This window comes from Cydia fagiglandana, chromosome 10 (genome assembly GCF_963556715.1).
Source record: "Cydia fagiglandana chromosome 10, ilCydFagi1.1, whole genome shotgun sequence".
Lineage (NCBI taxonomy): Eukaryota > Metazoa > Arthropoda > Insecta > Lepidoptera > Tortricidae > Cydia > Cydia fagiglandana.
The window spans coordinates 1,330,970-1,353,375 of NC_085941.1; the positions used below are offsets into that span (position 1 = coordinate 1,330,970).

General features: G+C 38.1%; 2 protein-coding genes across 2 annotated transcripts in view; both read left to right on the forward strand.

Annotated features, from left to right (window-relative positions):
* LOC134668133 (thymosin beta) overlaps window positions 1-22,406 on the forward strand; it is a 113,217-nt gene that overhangs the window by 26,595 nt on the left and 64,216 nt on the right. The window lies entirely within an intron of this gene.
* The window catches only part of LOC134668379 (protein Aster-B-like), a 49,261-nt gene that overhangs the window by 19,945 nt on the left and 6,910 nt on the right, over window positions 1-22,406 (forward strand). The window contains exons 7-17 of the mRNA XM_063525859.1: window positions 3,134-3,286; window positions 11,157-11,276; window positions 13,226-13,316; window positions 14,608-14,698; window positions 15,345-15,504; window positions 17,050-17,157; window positions 18,121-18,234; window positions 18,381-18,459; window positions 20,098-20,226; window positions 21,167-21,374; window positions 22,274-22,403. Coding sequence (XP_063381929.1) covers window positions 3,134-3,286; window positions 11,157-11,276; window positions 13,226-13,316; window positions 14,608-14,698; window positions 15,345-15,504; window positions 17,050-17,157; window positions 18,121-18,234; window positions 18,381-18,459; window positions 20,098-20,226; window positions 21,167-21,374; window positions 22,274-22,403 — 1,383 coding nt within the window. The remainder of the gene's footprint in view (window positions 1-3,133; window positions 3,287-11,156; window positions 11,277-13,225; window positions 13,317-14,607; window positions 14,699-15,344; window positions 15,505-17,049; window positions 17,158-18,120; window positions 18,235-18,380; window positions 18,460-20,097; window positions 20,227-21,166; window positions 21,375-22,273; window positions 22,404-22,406) is intronic.

A 22,406-nucleotide genomic window follows, 5' to 3' on the forward strand; every position in this document is an offset into this window, starting at 1 on the left:
TATCGTGGTATTTCTTTACGGGTTTTCTTATTTCATTTTGGATTGCATTTAATAAAATTTATTACGCATAAAATTATTTCAATATGTAATATTTGACTTTGATAGCCGTTCGTTTCTGTGTGGGGTCGCAGTTCTAACCTAACCTAAACCTATTTTTAAAGCCGTTCGTTTCTGTGTGGGGTCGCAGTTCTAACCTAACCTAAACCTACTTTTAAAGCCGTTCGTTTCTGTGTGGGGTCGCAGTTCTAACCTAACCGAAACCGACTTTGATAGCCGTTCGTTTCTGTGTGGGGTCGCAGTTCTAACCTAACCTAAACCTACTTGGATAGCCGTTCGTTTCTGTGTGGGGTCGCAGTTCTAACCTAACCTAAACCTACTTTTAAAGCCGTTCGTTTCTGTGTGGGGTCGCAGTTCTAACCTAACCGAAACCGACTTTGATAGCCGTTCGTTTCTGTGTGGGGTCGCAGTTCTAACCTAACCGAAACCTAAAATTGTTACAACAGAAAAATGTAGAAGAAGAAGAAGAAGAAGAATTCATTTATTGTTTACCGTGTCAAACAAGATGTTAAAATAATACATAGTCTCAACGGCTACCCTGTTCGGGTATACAATATTACATAATTACAATATTATATACAGATCACTTAAATTTATAATAAGTACATCTAAAATTACATAGTCTTAAATAAAAAATACTCATTTAAATCGTAAAAAACATGATCTATTAGCCATTGCTTTAGCTGTCGCTTAAATAATTGTCCGCTTAACATTTTAATACTACTGGGTAAATGGTTAAAAACTTTGATGGCCGTGATAAATGTACTTTTACAATAAGTTGTGTTATTAACCCTTGGGAGCAATATATTGTACTGATATTGAGGGCGTAGATTATTACGCCGTGCTGACCAGAAGTTGAAGTAATGTTTATTTGACGAAATAAACGAACACAGTTCAAGGATGTAAAGGCCGGTTAAGGTGAGGAATTTGTTATCTTTAAAAATATTTCGGATGGATTCTCTGTTATAGAGGCGATATATGATGCGTATACACTTCTTCTGTAACTTGAAAGTTTTTTTAACATCGACAGAGTTGCCCCAGTAAATAACACCATAATTTAAGAGAGGGTAAACATTCCCATAATAGGCTTTTTTTACTATGTCTTCTGAGCAAGTACTAGATAAAACGGAAAGAGCATAACACTGACTGGAAATTCTTTTATTCAATTTTTCAATATGAGATTTCCAGTTTAGGTGTGAGTCTACAGATACACCTAAGAAATTGGCACTATCTATGTTTTGTATGATAGTACCTCCGTGTTCTACATTTAGAGCTATCGGGTTAGTTTTATAATTCCTGAATTGCATAGTTTTAGTTTTTTCAACATTTACTTTTAAGTTTAAGGAATGTAGCCAATCTACAACTGTTTTTAGTGTATTATTAATTTTTGTTTCAAAGCTCGAATTTAAATGATCATCTGAGAATAATATGGTCGCGTCATCAGCAAACATAACACATACTTCATTAATGATTTTTGGCAGCTCATTATTAGTATTAAAGTAATACGTCGAACAAATGAATTGCAATGTTTAGTTGTTGTGCCAATTAAAATAATTTGAAACGAATCAGCGATCAAGTAATATTCGATGAATAGTATTTCTACGCAGTAAGAAAAATTGAAATAAATAGTATATGAAACAAAATAACGCCAAACAATATTACTAGTACTAACGTTTCGATGAATCGTTGTCGATGAAATAATATTCGATGAAAAGTTTGTCGGCAAAACAAGGGTACACCAAAATAAAAACTTAAAGACTAAATATCATGTTAGTTTAAGAGAGTATTTTGGTTTTGGGTAACTTATATTGAAGTATTTCATTCTGTGTGTTAACTCTAAATAAGAATAACGAAATGAACTAGACTGCTTCGTCGACATTGAATCATCCAGTTTTAATTTTAACCCCCTTATTCATAAACGCGATACAAACCTCAACTAGCTAATAATCGTTTGTCTTTATCTGTCATTTTGACTTATCTCTTTGTAAGAAAGGGATAAAACATAATTTAACTAAATCAGGTCCTTAAAGTTTCATGAATAAGGGGGTTAGATCCTACGTCTCAAGGGATGTTTTTCGAATTAAAAAAACATCTAGCTATGAGTAAAATGTGTTCAGCTGTGCATATTGACTTGACAAACAAACATGCATTATTAGTAGTGATATCCTGGTCACGGCACCATATTGTAACGGACTGGCTTTCTTTTTGTAGGGATTTTCTTCCCTTCGTGTAATTTTACTGAAATTTTAGACACATATTTTATCTGCATCGATTCCATTCCATTAGCTGCGAATAATTCACTTATGCCTCGTGTGCCTTACGCTATACGCGTGCTACTCATCTTAACGACCCTTTCGCAAGTTTTCCGCCAATAGCGCGTTATTTAGTTTCACCTGACCGTTGTCTGTCTGTCTGTGTGTAATCAAATCTTGCAAGTTAAATTTGATCCACTTCCCGGTTTCCGATTGAGCTGAAATTTTGCATGCATGTATAAATCGGATGACAATGCAATATTATAGTACCAACGAGCTGATCTGATGATAGAGACAGGAGGTGGATATAGGAACTCTGTGATGAAACAACGTAACCTAATTGTGTTAGGGGTTTTTAGAATTGTCTCGATGAGTATTAGTTGTCTGTCGTAAAAAAAGTACAGTCAGCGATAAAAGCTTGTACCAAAAATATCATTTTTGCCAAAAACTTATTTATAAGGGCTGTTTCCAAATCTTTCAATTTGTTTGTCATTCAAGTTTCAGTACACAAACGTCAAAGATAATGGACATAAGCTTTGACCCTCTCTTTTCCATTTTATTCCTAACCAGAATCATTACTACAATTATTTAGCTCCAAGTAGGCGTGATTTCCGCTGTTTTGTGTCGCATTAGGAGTTACAATTGTGTCGCTTAACTTCAAACTCGGGTAAATCCATTCGACCCTCTCAGTAAATATTTACCCTATTACCTTTTCTTAATACCAAAATCGCATAATTTGACAGATGGATTTACCCGAGTTTGAAGTTAAGCGACTCAATTATTGATAGCTGTCTTTGGTAACATAAATATGTATATTTGCCCAGGTGATACCAAACGCGATCCTCATCTGCACAGAAACTGAGAAGAATTTCCTCACATCATTCTCCGGCCGGGACAAGTCGTATCTGATGCTGTTCAGGATCTGGCAGAACGCGCTCATGGGACAGCCTGTCAGTAGCCAGGAGATATGGCATTGGGTAAGTACAATTATTTATTTGAATTTGATAATTATTCATTCAACATGTACTATTATTAATTCAATTAAATTAGATACAATATTATTAATAAATGCAGAACAATGATACAATCTCGCGCATGAGAGGAGGCCTGTGCTCAGCAGTGGGACGTATATAGGCTGAAATGATGATGATGATGATGAATGATACAATACATAATAAATCCCAAATTTATAACTAACTTAAAATTACAAAATCACAAAAAATTGATAATATGAATGATATATGAATGTGAGTTAATGACAACATTAACTCACATTTATAGACGGGTCTATCGCGAATTTATTTTATTACCTTTATTTACCGACGTTTCGACACAGGTTTCACTGGTCGCGGCTGATTCGCGATAGACCCGTCTATGAATGTGAGTTAATATGTGTTCAAAACGCGAAAGTTTTAAATATGAATGACAATATTAATAAAAGTGTAGTATTAGATATACATATGCAATAATGTAAGCATCCTGAATAAATTTATTTTTCACCTCTGCAGCTCGAACAAGGGTACTTTGCTTCTTAAAAACAGTGAGCAAAATGCGATTTTGCTCACTGAGACAGTATGAGTGAGCAAAATCGCATTTTGCTCACTGAGTGAGACAAAATGTCATTCAAGTGACTTTTATAGTCAAATGTCATTTCAACATGCGGGGTCTAATACAAGTTTGATATACTTGGGTTCTATTATCTCTGTCCCTCTAGGTATGTTCTCACTGCTTAGGGTGAAAAATTTTGTGTACTACACGAGATCAAAGTTATTTACATCTCGTGCGCTTTTGAATCCCTTACTACGCTCAAGATTCTAAATTAGATTCACTCGCTACGCTCGTGAATCTATTATAGAATCTTTCGCTTGCACGGGACTCAAAATAAGCACTCGAAGAAATATCAAACTTTGATCTCTTGTTGTATAAATAACTATTTTTATCCTCTTATATTTTATGGGCTAATTTAGTCCGTTTAAGCTAACTGCGCACCGACTTAAACAAAAAATGTGTGGGAATGTCATTATAAATTTTATAAACATCGTATTATCGTAGATATTTCATACTAATGACGACATTATCCTTCGAGCAACACGGAAGGGAGGCGGCATGGGCACTATTTCCCCTCTGCCGAGGTACAAGATTAGCGCGTCAATCTAATCTAGCGCGGGTAATAAAACTAGTTGCACTTGGATTTTTCACTAGACCGAGTCCAGACGCGCGCGTGAACACTGCTGCACAAAAATGCCTGTTTGCTCGGTTTTTTGCTATAAAAAGAGGTCGGGGACATCAAATTTACAAAAAGAAAGTGTTACATTTCACATGTAATATTTTTTTTACATATCATACGTTTAATTACATTTAAATACAATTATTGACCGAAGCGAAGCGAAGGTCTACGTTTTGACTCGGGCATTTTGCTTTCGTATGTCCGGATGTTCTCCTCTACAGGTCGCAATTCTTAACCGATTCTCGTGAAATTTTGTGACCGAATTTTATGACTAAATAAAATTTTTTTGTCAATCCGGTTTTTGGAATTTTTTAAAAATGGCGGAGTCGTGATACCTGGCGCCTAAACAAATAGTCGTATCGATATCATAAGCCTATTTTCTTTTTGAAACATGTTTACAGAGTTAATAGCAAAAAATGCAGAAAAAAATTATCGCTGGTTTAGGCGGTATTTAGATATTTAATTTTAACTAATTTTAATTTGAGAAGGAGTAGCTAAATTTCGTCAACCCATCTAAGAACTATTTGGCTCAGTTTGTAAACGTTCGCTTTTTCTGTTTGCACAGAGGGTCTGGGTTCGATCCCCAGTAATTGTATGCTGGGATATTATAACTTTTTGTATTTTTTTACACATAAATTTCGTATTGTTTTTCTTTAATTTACTATACACCGTGTTTTTATTGAATTCCGTTAACTTCGGGGTATAGTTAAGTACGTTTATAAGAACTAAATGGCATAGTTAATTTTCAAAAAAAAAATTTTTTTTTGTTTTCTTTTTTGTTTTTTTTTTGTTTAAAAAGTAATTAAATGTAGCATATAGCGTTGTTGTAACACGGGCATTACATTTAACTCAACCAAACAATTGAAATCTGTAACATATCAATGTCATTTCGTACATCAATCGACCGAGATTGTACTTAAGTTTAGTAGCAAATGTATGAACTCATTCTAAACACTAATCAATATGTAAGCCGGCCCTAAGGCAAGTGTACACGCTCACTGACATCGGAATGATATTTTTATCATGTTATTTAGTAGTCATCGTGCGTCTCGCTTGCGCCAATACCTACATGTACGGACAAGAACCAGCGAAATGCACGATAACTAAATGACATCAGTTAGACGTCATTCTGATATCAGTGTACGTTTGAATTGGCCTGTTAGCCAAAAATTGTTTCGTATGTCCATCTGTTCTACTCTACTGGTCGCATTTCTAAACCAATTCCCGAATTGTGTAAGCAGGTTCGATAGTTAAGGTTTTAATTGTCAAATTAGATTCTCTAAATTCTTCTAAACAACGAAGCCATACATTTACTCAGTTTTAAGCTCAGCTCGCGAGGTCTACAGCTCACAGAGCCACTAGTTATATTTTAGTCTCAAGTAATTGTTGGATTTATCGATTTTGCTCGCTCAGTACGAATTGCGGATCGGTCAAGCGACAAATCCGACTTCTCATCTCTCAGAATACAATGACATACTTCAACGAAAATGTGTTAGTGTGCGTGTTGTGACACTAGTCACTCGTCCGTACACAAAAAGAGAACGAGGTTTGCAAGATTTGTCTTTGACGTGTGTCATTTTCTATGTATTCGTGTCGTCATTACAGAGGGCCTACCGCGAACCACGTTTGACGTGTTGCCTCCCTGTCACACTTATGTATGAATTTACAAGTGCCATAGAGAGGCAACACGTCGAACGTGGTTCGCAGTAGGGCCTCTGATTGGATTTTGTATGTAAGTGTGTGAGAAGTGCGACTGTGTGCACCTTCCCCCGCGAAAAATGGCAGAAAGATTTGTACGGTGAGATATCGCTTGGGCCCCTCCCTTCCGACGTGTCGGAAGCCGGTGTTGCTCGAAGACATTATCCCAATTTGTCATTGTAAATGTCAAAGTTAGCGGTCTGACTCTATCTCATTTTATTTTACAACTCTGTTCGTCTCAGTACTAACTTTTCTCTCTGTCTATGATTGAAATGAGACAGTTATATTATATTATATAGTTTGACAAACTATGTAAGTTTTATAATTCAGCGTTCGATATTCGTAATCTAACTCATAAAACAAAAAATAAGAAGATAAGGAAGGTTCAATGCAAAATGATTCCATTTTGATATAAATTTAACACAAGTGGGACAAATTTAGGCGTCAGTGAGTTACATAAATAACACTTATACTTTCATAGCTTACGCTGTATTGCTTTTTACTAACCATTCCTGTTTGTCCCGGTCGACAACTGAACATTTAATATGAATCTCAATGAATTTCTCTTCCACGCCACTCGGATCGTTTAAAATGCGCATTCCAATAAAATACTATACGATCTAAATATTAAAGTATCGAAAACAAGGTGGATATTATACGCGGAGCGCCCATAATGTGCATTATAGAGCACATGTGCGTATGTCAATGGAATTTCAATTTTAAATACACCAGTTAGGTTCCTTATTTCATTGGCAGCACCTTGTCGCGTCGCTCGCTTGCGACTATTGGGCCTGCCATTGAAAAATGGAATCTAACTTCTATATAAAAGGTTCAAATTCATTTGACTCCCTCTCACTCTAGCCGTATTACGTACAATTGAAAAGTGTCAAATGTTGAGGCGTGTCTTACTACAGTTAAATGAGTTTGAACCTTATATACTGCTTTTACGACCCATATTTTAAAAGCAGTATCGCATCTGCTCGCGACTATTGGATTGGCCATGTAAATATGGAATTTACACTACTGTATAGAAAGTTAAAATTTCTTTAACTTTCCATTTTCATTTTCCACGTGAGTGGCATTACACATGCAAATGGTCTACGTTTGAGGCCAGGGTTTTTGGACTCGGATTTTTTCTTCGAAAGTTGAGTTTCTTGCGAAATATTTTTTATTGCAATACGACATGTGATAGATTCATTTCAATAATAAAATACAAATTGATTGATTTTTTCATATGCCTTAAACTTATACCGGGTGTGGCCTGTAACACGAGCAAATAATTAAAACATAGATTGTACTCCTCAAAGGGTGACACTTTTGTTCAACAACTTTTAAAAATTATGAAGTATTTAGACTCCCTATGTTTCATACTAAATAAATATTATCTTCAATGGCCGTCATCGCCACGCCATATCATTGTGATCGACGTTGCTTGTCACGCCTTAAACATAACAAAATTCGCAATACATTGCGTCTTAGAATAAACTTTAGAGTGTATTAAAAATCAAACCACAAGTTATTTTTAAAAGTCGCTGAACAAATGTTGGTCAGTATGAGGAGGACAGCCTACAGTGTAATTTTTTCCTCATATTACAGGCCACACCCGGTATACCTACTCAATATCTCTGAGTGAGAGGTGAGTTGTAATGGGATTATGGGGATTATAGTTAAAACTTCGAATATTTTATCTTTTCACCCAAATTCTCTTTAACTCTTTAAACGGCAAGAACCCTTAATGGTTCTACAATGTTTATAAAAGTTATGTGTTATGGCGTATGCTGTCAATAACAATGCTGCTTTCAAGTACGACGAAGAAAGAAAGCAAAAAGAAGAAAAGAAGCTTAAAAAAGAAAGAAAAAAAAAGAAGAAGAAGAGAAGTGGCTTATTATTTTATTGATACAACAATGACATTTAGCGTATGAGTGATATTTTTGCCAAAAGTTTATAAGGCTTTCTCCTTTAACCACCAAAAAAATATTGCTCACAAACGACCATAAATGTTACATTTACAATTGAATTGTTATTTTTCTTTTTGACTCAATATCGCGTTGGTGGAAAGCGAAGTGTTAAGGAAAGTGTAGTGTACAAGTAACTGTAAATTACCTACGTAAATAAATCGGTCCATATTAGAGTAGGTATTAGGTACAGTCGCCATTAGATATATCGGAGCGGCTAAGGCGCTCACAAATATCTGAACACGCCTCTATTGTCAAGGCGATAGAGTGCGCGTTCAGATATTGTGAACACCATGGCCGTTCCGATATATCTGATGGCAACTGTACATCTTCGGGGATTATTCCACAGTTGAACAGGTAAGTACTGAATTATTGAAGAGACGCGCGTCGCTTGCGCCGCCATTCCTGCGTTCAGTTCGTTTCGGTATTCATAGGGTCCCTATTGTTTCCCATAAAGTAAGTCATAATGTATTGTTTGTCCGCATTTTCTTTAGTCATAATTTGTTTTTTTCTCAGTAACTCATAACTTTTCAGGATTGCCATAAAACAAACCTAACCTAAGCCTATCTATAGGATAACCTTACGAAAATCCTGACAAGTTAACGGTTTCAGAATTATGACTAATGATAATCTGACAATCAGAACATTATGACTTTCAATAATTATGTCAAACAAAGAGATCCGGTAGTGATATTGTTTTAGTTTGCTAGAAAAAGTTTTCGGTATTAAACGAGAGGAAAAAGTGAGTGAGGGAGAAATGTTTAAATGTGTGTTTTAAGATCAAAAATTAAGGAATAAATTCAGAAGTGTAGCTATGATTTCTAATGAGGCTAGATTTAACCCTTTGTAATGTGTGTGGTGGTCAAACTGTATGGAATCAAAAAGTAGCTGAAAACACCTCGCGTGATTTGTGCACAACCCCTAAGGGATAAATTCAATAGTGTAACAATAATTTTTAATGAGGATAGCTTTTAAGTAAAAAAGGTGTATTTTTTTGTATCGGTTCATGATCCTGGTAATTTTTTAGGGTTCCGTATCAAAAAGGTACAAAAGGAACCCTTATGGTGCGACTCTGTCCGTCTGTCACATCGCTAAATAATATCTCGAGAACTACTGAAGCTATCGATTTGATTTTTTTAAATTGATTTCACGACTGAAATCTAGTCTTTTAGAAACAGCAATAAGTAATACTTACAATAAGAAATAGCAAAAAAGGAAACCCAAAAATACGTGTTTTCCTCATATAAAAGAGGAAGCTCTCCTCAAAAACTACAAAATTATGATATAATTTTAAGCAACTTTCCTTTTATTCGAGGCAAAGCCGTAATAAAATACCTAAAGGTTAAAAAACAATAAATATAAACAAACAAGAATAGTTGGAAGTAACTAATGAATGAGTTATAATTAGCTGTCTGTTAACGTGCCAAGCGTTCTAAAATACAAGCAAAACGACTGTCAAATGTTCAGATCAACTTCAAAGGAAAAACAAGACGTGAAGCGTAAATATTGAAACGAATTTAAGTTGTATAAGAGTGACTTGCATAATATTTGTACGTAATTAAGCGCAGTTAAGAAGCTGTGATTAGTCTTAACGTAATTGATTCATTTGTGTTACGAAAATTAACTATGTAAATTGTATTATGTTTATTGTACTTAATTTGTACTCATATAAGTCTATAGACTCGTATCTATAGCATACGCTAACACACTGTCATGCATCTAACTTAAAATAGAAATGCCTTAACTGTGGTAACACAATGGAATCAATAACTTTAGACTAAATTATACAGGTGCTTAACTATGTAATTTTTTTTTGCAATTCACTCATAAGATCTTAAAACGGTTGTTCTTATTCAATATAGTGTAAGTATAATTCTCAAAATAAGGGTCATACTTATACTAATAATCTAACCTAAATGTTACAATTAAGCTAACGCAATGAACCAAATATTGAAATAGGTATAGGTCATAGGTACCGTATTAAAATTAGGTCACTCACGTAACTTTGTTCGCATACCACCACTGGTAACCCGCATTACGTTGCAGATAGCGAATTTTTATCAAACAAGTCGCCAGTGTTTTTATATCCGAACTTTAACCGACAGTACAAAAGGCGAACTGTACTAGTATCTACTAGTTACATTGTAAATTAGTGTTAACAGAGCAGTAATTATCAACTCCGGTTGCCCGCGAGATCTATTGCAGTGTTTTGAAGTTTTGCATTGCGTTTGCTGTAATGCAAGTATGTACAACATATCTTTTTTTAATAATATCTGTTGTGTTTTTTCAACTGCCTTTGATAAATGTGTGTGATATATTTACCAATGTTAAAGATTCTTCTTCTTTGTAATGGTATTTTAAACCAAACAAAAACTTAAAACGCTTTGCAGTGGTGTTATTTCCAAGAACACGTGGCAGGGTTGAAAAATATAAAATTGTGTACCTTCTGTAAATTTATTAATAATTAAAAAGTCTTGTCAATTTCATTTCTGACAAAGTGAAACGACACATATTTCAAAGCAGTCGATAGCGTCCTTATTGTCTCACCATTGATATGTTGTAACATTGTTTAATAGTATGCTTAAACACGGATCCGTCCGTGTGAGTCTATTGTTTTAATGTCAAGGTCACTTTTTCAATGATCAAATTTGTCAGGCCGCAGACAAGGAGTTAATACCACATGAACCGTCTATCGCGAAACCCTAAATTGGTATAGCGGACGGAAATATAATTTGTCAACTTCACTTTTAACTGTGTTTTGTCTGAATAATTGGATCAAACATCGAACTAATTAGACTTATTTTGCAGGTCCACAAGTGTTACGGCGAAGAATTAGGGTTCAACTCTGACGACGAGGGCTATTCGCGGGACCTGCCAGACCCGGCGGCTTTGCCTGAGATCGTCGACCCGCCCGACACCGCCTCTGAGGTAACACCGTCACGTTGTGTTATTCGGATCCGACACGAGATCCACAAGTGTTACGGCGAAGAGTTAGGGTTCAACTCTGACGACGAGGGTTATTCGCGGGACCTGTCTGACCCGGCGGCTCTGCCTGAGATCGTCGACCCGCCCGACACCGCCTCTGAGGTAACACCGTCACGTTGTGTTATTCGGATCCGACACGAGGTCCACAAGTGTTACGGCGAAGAACTAGGCTTCAACTCTGACGACGAGGGATATTCGCGGGACCTGCCAGACCCGGCGGCTCTGCCTGAGATCGTCGACCCCCCCGACACCGCCTCTGAGGTAACACCGTCACGTTGTATTATTCGGATCCGACACGAGGTCCACAAGTGTTAAGGCAAAGAGCTAGGGTTCAACTCTGATGACAAGGGATATTCGCGGGACCTGCCAGACCCGGCGGCTCTGCCTGAGATTGTCGACCCCCCCGACACCGCCTCTGAGGTAACACCGTCAATGTTAGAGACTAGTAGCTTTTATGATTTTTAAATGTAAAATTCGACAGATTTTTTTGTCTAAAATAATTATATCGAAGACTTTTATTATGTAAACTTGGGCCTACATTATCTACACAGATTTTTGAAAGCCTATACTGTTCCAAGTAAAGATTACACACTGATTGCAAACAAAGTTAAACTATAACTCTTTTAACATCTTAAGCAAAACCAACCTTATTGTCAACTAATTTAAGTCCAAAATCAATTTAAACTCGTAAACGAATCTGTAAACCCGTCTATTTTTTTCTAATCACCCAACAAAGACGTATTGTTATCGACTGTTATCGATAACAGGTGATAGGTGATAGCGATAACCGGTAGATAGCTACCGCTTGCTGTGTGTGAATGACGTGTCTGTGTGGTATTCCACTGTCCAATTTCTTTGTTCAATGTATATTGCTTCTCACATTTTGCTTAATGAGAGAGTGAGACGCATTGGACAAAGTGGACAGGTGGAATATCTCCCTAAGTCTCAGAGTGTTGTGATTTTACTCTCCTGAGTCCGAGTCATTTAAGCAGTTTTGAATTTGGAACCTTTTATTCCATTATACGTTCTTTCATTCGATATTTTTTTTAAAGAAGGATATTATTTGCAAGAATGTGAGTTGGGGCTTATAGGGAAGTCTAGGAAGTCCGTAAGTAAGAGTTTTTATACTTATGATTTTGATGTGAATGTAGATAGATAATCTCTTACCGCCCACAAATCAAAACTTTTTAAAACTAATACAGTTTGATTTGTTTAATAAAGATTGAATATTATATTGTGATGAAATAAAAACAATGGGATGAAATGCCTTTTTACTCGTATACGCCTCTAGGCTAGATGTTAAAAGAAAATCGCTTCACTTTTAGTTGTTTTTTGAGATTGACGGAAATTAATGCATATACGATACAAGTGCGAAAAGTAGGAAATTAGATTAGAATTGTTTTTGTTAGAATTGTGTCAATGAATACCAATTGCTTGTTGAAAGAAAAGTAGAGTCAGCGATAAAAACTTGTGTCAAAAATGAAGTTATGACCAAAACTTATTACAAAGAGAGGAAACATGACGAACATTGGAAAGTAGGTATACATTAGTGATGTACCGACTATTGATTTGGCCGACTAGTCAACTAATCGGCGCTCGGATGGACGATTTGTCGGCCAGATCATTAGTTTGGTGTAGGTTCGATTCAAATGCACTAAAAAACAATCGTTCGCGCTATTTATCATATTATAGTAATGCTAAAAATAAAATAAAAAAATCCTAAGGCTACATTTATTTCATACGACGACGGGACAGTCGGACATAAGAAAGCGATCACACGTTCAATATTTCGAACATCAGTCCTCGTAAGCACCCTAAACAGGAATTTGGGTAAAATAGGTGAAATGTTCATGAGAATATTTGCTGTTTATTTCTTTTTGCCCTGTTTTTCTGTCACTTATAAAGTGCCGACTAATGCCATTTTTGCCGACTAGGCGCCGACTACAATTGAGGCCGGATAGTCGGCTTTCCCGACTAGTCGGCGACTAGTCAGTACATCTCTAGTATACATTATACATATTATGTTATGATGATGATGGTTGTGTTGTTAGGAGTTGGCGGAGACGTCGTCGATGGACGCGGGCGGTGACCGCGACGAGTCGCGCGAGCGGAACCAACGCGTGCGAGACTCTTCACCCACAGGTGAACCCACCATTTACTATAATAATATAATATAATATAATTATTATACAATAGCCCAGTCTCATTGTCCACCCAAACTTCAGTCCATAGACCGGTATACTATTCACTTTTACTACAATAGTCCCAATGCCTGCTGCAACCGGTTCATGCGTGTTTATTGTTGCACTTGTGAACGGGTTCCAGCAGGCGTTCTACATGACATTAAAGCTCTCCAAAGGGACTCTACGTGTTGGATCTATATCTCCACACAAGCCTATCAAAAGACCGGAATTTATAGGCTCGAGAAATTCAAAATGGAGTTAATATACTTAATTATAATATAGACGATGACAAAATGTTAAATTCTATAACAGAATATAGTTAAAAATTTGATACATAGACAATGAGGTCAGTGAGCAGTTACCACAATATGTAAATTGACAGCAGAATTTGCTAAGCAAGCGAGGTGTTCGAAATTAACTTGATGCGCTCGTATTAACAATAAAGTCGCGTCAAGATCATTTTGAACCCTTCGCCCGTTTAGCAACTATTGCTGCTGACTGTACATAAACGTAATATAGTGCGTCAAGCAAATCTTTTCAGTAGCAATGTAAAGCAAACTAAAGTAGGGCAACACTCAAAGAGTAGTATTGCGCTATGAAAAGCAGCAATGTACAATGTACATCGAACCAAAACTTTTTTTCCGCCGAGCGCGCCCTATTACGTACGTCAATTCAAATTGTCAGTTGGGGATTCTCTATTGAAAATGTTTGAAATTGTTATTAATAGGTATGGACGGACACTTTAAAAGCGGTGTGTGATGTTGATAAAAATGATTAACTAATTTAAAGATCTCAAAATAAAATTAGAAGTGGACTATGCCGTTAAACAAGAATGTATGAATAAATCATTGCTTCAGCAGGTAGATGTCCTACTGGATTTTAATATTTTATTAGATTCCTCAGTTGGCGCTGTAGGCATTGTAGGCACCTTAGCTTTGATTAAGCACAATCTTATTTAATATATTGGTATTTAATGGTAAATCAGCAGAAATATCTCTTGAATTAGAATCGATTCCGAAGGTAAACAATGATGATGGCTGTCATTCGCGATCCACATTCCACAGATAAAACACAGATGACACGCAATTTTCGAATTATTCGAACACAGTGTTGCTAACCCGCGATTTTTCAAATTTGCCGCCGTTTGCTACTGACAAGATTTGCTTGACCCAGTATATTTCACCGTCAAAATAGCAAATTTTATTGTTTTCCATAATATTTACTTACATACCTACTGATTTGGTTCGCAGTGGGCAACGGCAGCGGGCTCGGCGCGGACGGCGACGCGCTCCCAACAGACATGTCTGATTCCAGCGACTCCGAGCCTGACAAACCACACAAGTGAGTACCAACAGTAAAATAAACCGTATTTACTAGGCAAGACGGTTCAAATTACAACGGCAGCGGGCTCGGCGCGGACGGCGACGCGCTCCCAACAGACATGTCTGATTCCAGCGACTCCGAGCCTGACAAACCACACAAGTCAGTACCACCAGTAAAATCAACCGTATATACTAGGCAAGACGGTTCAAATTACAACGGCAGCGGGCTCGGCGCGGACGGCGACCCGCTCCCAACAGACATGTCTGATTCCAGCGACTCCGAGCCTGACAAACCACACAAGTCAGTACCACCAGTAAAATAAACCGTATTTACTAGGCAAGACGGTTCAAATTTGTTTAAAATGTAATTTCACTCACTCTTGGTATGAGTACGCTTGGCCTGTTAAAATAGGCTTTCATAGAGAATAATGCAGTTTTTTAGGATAAATGAAATAATGTTTTCTTTCAGCATTGTTACTTAACTATATAAGTACGTACATTAAACGCCGGAATCCAATCAAATGGCTGAAGAACAAACAAGTCATTGACCGCATCGATTAACCAGATGGCTGAACGACGTGTAGTCATCCAATTTGCTGGCTAATATAAGCAAATGGCTGAGACATATATAAGGTGCAGTTATTAAACAGACTTCGTTGTTTCAGTGGCGGCGGCGCAGAGAAATGCACCAACACCCACTCCGGCAAAGTGTTACTACGCCAAGAGTTCCCGTTCCCCATCGACCAGATGTTCACAATGATCTTCACCAACTCCAAGTTTAACCTGGAACTGTTAGCCGCCAGGGGCACGACGGACTATGTGCAGGTGAGCCATCTATTTTGTAAACGCTGTAACTTAACAACATGACACCCACAATGTTACCGCAAAATGAGGAAATGTTACCTCCACTCCGGCAAAGTGTTACTACGTCAAGAGTTCCCGTTTCCCATCGCCCAGATGTTCACAATGATCTTCACCAACTCCAAGTTTAACCTGGAACTGTTAGCCGCCAGGGGCACGACGGACTATGTGCAGGTGAGCCATCTATCTTGTAAACGCTGTAACTTAACAACATGACACCCACAATGTTACCGCAAAATGAGGAAATGTTACCTCCACTCCGGCAAAGTGTTACTACGTCAAGAGTTCCCGTTCCCCATCGACCAGATGTTCACAATGATCTTCACCAACTCCAAGTTTAACCTGGAACTGTTAGCCGCCAGGGGCACGACGGACTATGTGCAGGTGAGCCATCTATCTTGTAAACGCTGTAACTTAACAACATGACACCCACAATGTTACCGCGAAATGAGGAAATGTAACTCCCACTCCAGCAAAGTGTTACTACGCCAAGAGTTCCCGTTTCCCACCGACCAGATGTTCACAATGATCTTCACCACCTCCAAGTTTAACCTGGAACTGTTAGCCGCCAGGGGCACGACGGACTATGTGCAGGTGAGCCATCTATCTTGTAAACGCTGTAACTTAACAACATGACACCCACAATGTTACCGCAAAATGAGGAAATGTTACCTCCACTCCGGCAAAGTGTTACTACGCCAAGAGTTCCCGTTTCCCACCGACCAGATGTTCACAATGATCTTCACCACCTCCAAGTTTAACCTGGAACTGTTAGCCGCCAGGGGCACGACGGACTATGTGCAGGTGAGCCATCTATCTTGTAAACGCTGTAACTTAACAACATGACACCCACAATGTTACCGCAAAATGAGGAAATGTTACCTCCACTCCGGCAAAGTGTTACTACGCCAAGAGTTCCCGTTCCCCACCGACCAGATGTTCACAATGATCTTCACCACCTCCAAGTTTAACTGCGAGAGGCACTACTGATTATGTTCAGCCCAACCCATATAAGATCTATCAAATATAAGGTTTCTTTTGTATCTTTTTGCTGAGGTGTGCCAATAAAGAGTATTCTATCTATGTATCTATAAGATTGAAAATAAGTAAAAACTTACATTTTTGATACAATATTTTATCGCTTACTCCTACTTTTTTCTAATAATTAAGTTGTAGTATTTATTGAGACAATTCTATTGAGGTTGCATTGTTTTATCAAAGATCGTCAGGTGACAAGCAAAAATCACTATTTACTAAAAAGAAAAATTAAACAAAAATCGACCTTCTTTTAGTACTAATATGGTTCAATGTCAGCTTAATCAGGCATCGGAAACTGGGTCACATTTTGCTTCAATTTTTTGAGAAAATCACTCTAGTGACATTAGGAATAGGAATTATTGTGTTACATTACCAAACGGCCTCGTTTCGGTCGTTTATATCACTCTCAGGCGGCAATCCCCTAGTTCCCTGTCTCTACACAGTATTAATGTTCTATTCTTATGTTCTCAGGCGCCTTGGCAACCAGCCGCGGGTCTGAAATGCCGGCAAGTTAGCTACACATTAGGGCTCACGTCAGGACCTATAGGACCTAAGGAGGTGCACGTTACGGAGACACAAGTAAGTACCTATTTATAGTTCGTTTTTTTTAGCATTAGAAATAAGGTAAACAATCTTGATGAGTGTTTTAATTGAAAAACACATTTTAAAATTAAATTAAGGCAAATATGTAACAGATATGAATCTAATACGATCATTTATATTCTTCTACTTTCATAAGTAATATTTTTCGATTGTTAAAAAGCGTTTTTCAATTAAAAGACCTGTCATGATCGCTTACCTTCTTGCAAGTTCTTTCTAATGCTAAAAAAACCGGGCAAGTGCGAGTCGGACTCGCGCACGAAGGGTTCCGTAACGTAATGCAAAAAGAAGACAAAAAAAGCAAAATAAAACGGTCACCCATCCAAGTACTGACCACTTCCGACGTTGCTTAACTTTGGTCAAAAATCACGTTTGTTGTATGGGAGCCCCATTTAAATCTTTATTGTATTCTGTTTTTAGTATTTGTTGTTATAGCGGCAACAGAAATACATCATCTGTGAAAATTTCAACTGTCTAGCTATCACGGTTCGTGAGATACAGCCTGGTGACAGACGGACGGACGGACGGACGGACAGCGAAGTCTTAGTAATAGGGTCCCGTTTTACCCTTTGGGTACGGAACCCTAAAAACTAACTATAGTACCTACTAACTTCTATATTTCTATCCAATTAGACACATTTGACAAGATATATAACGTGATTATTAGATAATGTCCTTACCAATTGAGTTATGACTACCTAACGCCAGACCTTCCAATTTCACTTTCATACCACCCCTTCGGTAGACACTCACAGCGACATTTATAGCTATAATAAGAGATTAATAAGTTTAATTATATTTTATGCTGTGGAGTATCTGCCACCGTGTGCACTAAATCGAAATTAACAACTTGAAATTGTTATTTTATGTTTTTAAAGGGTATTTTTGTGCTGCCCCCTTCAATTTAGGCTTGTTATACTAATTACATGGTTTATTTCCCAGGTTATGAACAAGTGCTCATGTCCGGGACATCTCTACTCCATAGACTGCACGACAGAGAACGCGGGCATACCGTACGCGGACTATTTTACAGTTGAAGTCCACTATTGTTTGCAGGTAACTATTCATCATCATCATATATTTAAGGGAAAAACTCTTGTTTGTTTGTTTCTAAATGAAGGTTGACATTTCCTTGAAACGGAGTGTACACCGTAATGTACATTGGGCGGAACGAGGCTATAATAATTATTTATTTGTTACAGCGGGTAGCAGAAAATTCCACAAGTTTGCAGCTTTTCGCACAAGTGCGGTATAAAAAAAACATGTGGCCCATGGTTAAAGGTAAGAATGCACATGTCACAGACTACGCTTAGAAGCATTTACAAAGGAACACACTTAATACATAAAGACAGAGGTCAGCAGCAGAAGTTGCTGGCGGGGTAAACCTTGATACGCTCTTATTTTCTTAACAATAAAGTGGCGTCAAGATCATTTTGAACGCATCGCCCGCTTACCTACTTCTGCTGCTGACTGTAACAACAGCTGGTCTTATCACAATATAATGATAGGCTTTTTGCGTATTGTTTACAATAACTTCAAAATGCGCGTATAATGCATTTGTACGTTAGCACATGTCTAAATAAGTTATTTGTCAAAATTTTAATTTTTAGGGTTCCGTACTCAAAGGGTAAAAACGGGACCCTATTACTAAGACAGTACCGTCCTTCTGTCTGTCTCCAGGCTGTATCTTATGAACCGTGATAGATAGTTGTAATTTTCAAGGATGATGTATTTCTGTTGCCGCTATAACAACAAATACTAGGAAGTACGGAACTCTTGGTGGGCGAGTCCGACTCGCACCTGGCCTGTTTTTTTATTAATACAAGCTTTTATTGCTGACTGTACTTTTCTTTCAACGGACAACTAATTCCTATGGACACTTCCTGTCGTGCCCATCGTCAGATCAGCTCTATGGTGCCATAATATTGCATTGTCGTCCAATTTACACATGTATGTGAAGATTGTGAAGTTTCAGCTCAATCGAATAATGGAAAGTCAGTCTATAATTTAGCTTGCAAAAAAAGCGCTGGTGGCCTAGTGGTAAGAGCGTGCGACTTTCAATTCGGAGGTCGCGGGTTCAAACCCCGGCTCGTATCAATGAGTTTTTCGGAACTTATGTACGTAATATCATTTGATATTTGCCAGTCGCTTTCGGTGAAGGAAAACATCGTGAGGAAACCGGACTAATCCCAATAAGGCATAGTTTCCCCTCTAGATTGGAAGGTCAGATGGCAGTCGCTTTCGTAAAAACTAGTGCTTACGTCAAATCATGGGATTAGTTGTCAAGCGGACCCCAGGCTCCCATGAGCCGTGGCAAAATGCCGGGATAACGCGAGGAAGAAGAGTCTAATTTTGCTTGCATGTTAAATAATAGTACATTATTGTCGAGGCTCGGAAGTAGCTACTTGCAGGCTGAGGATTCGTTTTAAACGGACGACCTTGGGAGTCCGTTTAATTGAATCCGAAGTCAGCAAGTAGCCTTCCAGCCGAGTCATATATAGTGCTTTTCTCAAAAATGGTGCAAGAAATATAAATATCATAGAAATATTTTACAAAAGCAACATTCTTACGTATATATTTTCACAGAAAAAAGCCCTTGCCGCCTTTTTATTTTTTTTAATAAAAAAATAAAATACGCCAACCTATTTGAGACAACTAAATAGTCGCGGTACTAATCATCTGTTTGCCTGTGCCTTCATTTGATATGGCCATTTCAACTTTTAAAAAGTTTGGAACTCGACAAATAATGGAATTTGTATGCAACATTGCAGTCCCAAAATCGAGACTGCAATGTTTTTAACTTTTTAATTTTTGACTGACCATAAACTACACGCTTCGCGACCTATTTTTTAGAGGGCAAAGTCGACTTTGCCGTCCATTTTTGAGAAAAAGCTTATAAATATGATGTTATGTTACCAGCATTCCTGGAAAAGAACACGATGTCCGGTTTGGACGACTTCGGGCGGCTGCTGGAGGCGCGGCTGCTGGCCGAGGCGGAGGGCGCGCAGCCCGCCAAGCGGAAGGGCCGGCGCACGAGGAGGCAGACAGGTACCATCTATTCGTCCTTTTATAATAAACGGGGTCCCTTTGTTTCCCATAAAGTTTTATGTCGTAATGTATTGTTTGTCGTATTATCGTTAGTCATAAAACTGAAACCGTTAACTTTTCGGGATTTTCGTAAGGTTATTCTAGTATAGATGGGTTAGGTTAGGTTTGTTTTATGGCGATCCTGAAAAGTTACGCGTTTCTGAGAAAAAACAATTATGACTAACGAAAATTGGGACAAACAATACATTATGACTTAAAACTATTTGGGAAACATTAGAGACCCATAATAAACACATGTATAATACGAAAGTGCCATAGTGCAATAGTAGTTTGCGGAAGTGCCGCACTCTCATGGACACTGTTTAAACCAGGGCTCTCCAAACCCCGGCCCGCGGGCCAAATACGGCCCGCCGACACCCAAAGCGTCCGGCCCGCGGGTGCCAGCCATAAACCATAATCTTGTTGATGTTACAGGCCAAGGATGATGATGATAATACGAATTATTATGCCTAAATATATGAATATGTATGAATGAATATAATAATGTGATATAGATAGCTATTATAGCAGTCTTCGCCCAAACGTATTATAAAAAAAACACCCTTTAAAACTCAATTTTTTTGGGAAACATTACGTAAGGTTTGTACTGTCACCTGCAATAATATGTTACTCTTCGAACGCCGCATAAATATCTGAAATGATTTCATTTATAGAGCCATAAGAGCGTGCCACATCGATAAATTGACATCCTTTAGCTCAGCCTAGCGGCTCGGGTCGATCAAATATCTCAAACCTAATTTTATTATGCTATCTATAAATGGTCAAGCAAATGTAGTCAGTAGAAAAAGGCGCGAATATATTTTTTTTTTCAAATTTGCAGCCTTTTTCTACCGACAAGATGTGTTTGACCAACTATATAGAAAATATTTGTTTTTTTCAGCATCATCACAAGAGGCGGCCGCAGCTTCCGTCGTAAAACCCACAACGGCCATCTTAGCACCCCGGGCCAGCGTGTCCCGGCCGGCAGGGCAGAACAGCTCCTGGCTGGTCGGCATACTGGTGCTACTACTGCTGCTCAACGCTCTGCTCTACTACAGACTCTATTATACCGCGCCGAAGGCTATGGACGCCGCGGAGCTGCAGAACAGGTAACATTTAAACAATAAGACTTAGTTATACATCTCACTCAACTTGACAACTAACGTACGTAACGTAACGTACGTGCTACATAATATAGTAGAAAATATATGAGGGCGCCACTTTCTACGTAACGTTATATGCTTAAACATGGCAACAATTTAGTATGGATTTTTTTATTTAATTTCTATTATTTTCCTACAAGAAATTGTAGAAAATTATTGAGGGCGTCACTTCTTACGTAACTGTCACATTTTTGACGTAAAATGCTTAAACATAGCAACAATTTAATATGGAATTTTTTTCGTTTTATATTAGTAATTTCTACTATTTTAGATCGCACTTTAAAAGATGCTATTTTTCCTCATCACGCTGTCATATGTGAAAATCAAACCGCAACTAAAGTACGAGTCGTATTTGATGCGTCCTGCTAAAACAGCAATAGGATTTTGCTATAAATCAATAAGACGCTATTTCCATAAAACTTCAATTTGAAATTAACCTTATCGACAATAACCGCCAGTGTAGTACCTTTTCGTTGAAAACGTCACATTCTGTCGACATCGACATATAGTAAGGTTTACTTGTTCTAACATTTTTAAAAGTCAAAACAAATAACACCCGTCAAACTGGGGTATGCCGGGAATGGATAAAAGTTCGCGTTGCGTGGACAATATTGTCACTGACAGTTGTCAGGCGTGTCTCACTCCGCGATTTCGTCGCTTTGCTACAAGTAGCTAAAAGTACATCCGTTCGGCCCCAATTTTGGGGTTTGCAATAAGCCGCGCGTGGCGCCGTCGCCACCTAGCGGCCATATCTGTGCTGATCGTCACAGACGCGTTTTGTTAGAGAGTGAGTCTTCTGTACTTAGTAGTATTATTTATTCTGTGGTTATGTTATTTGTTTGCAGAATCAACTCGCTGAGCGGGGCTCAGCTGGCGGACTGGTCGGCGCTGCTGGAGTCGCACTCGCGCCGCCAGCGCGGCCAGCTGCTGGCCTGGCGCCGCGCGCTCGACGCGGCGCGACACCATCTAGCGCAGGTA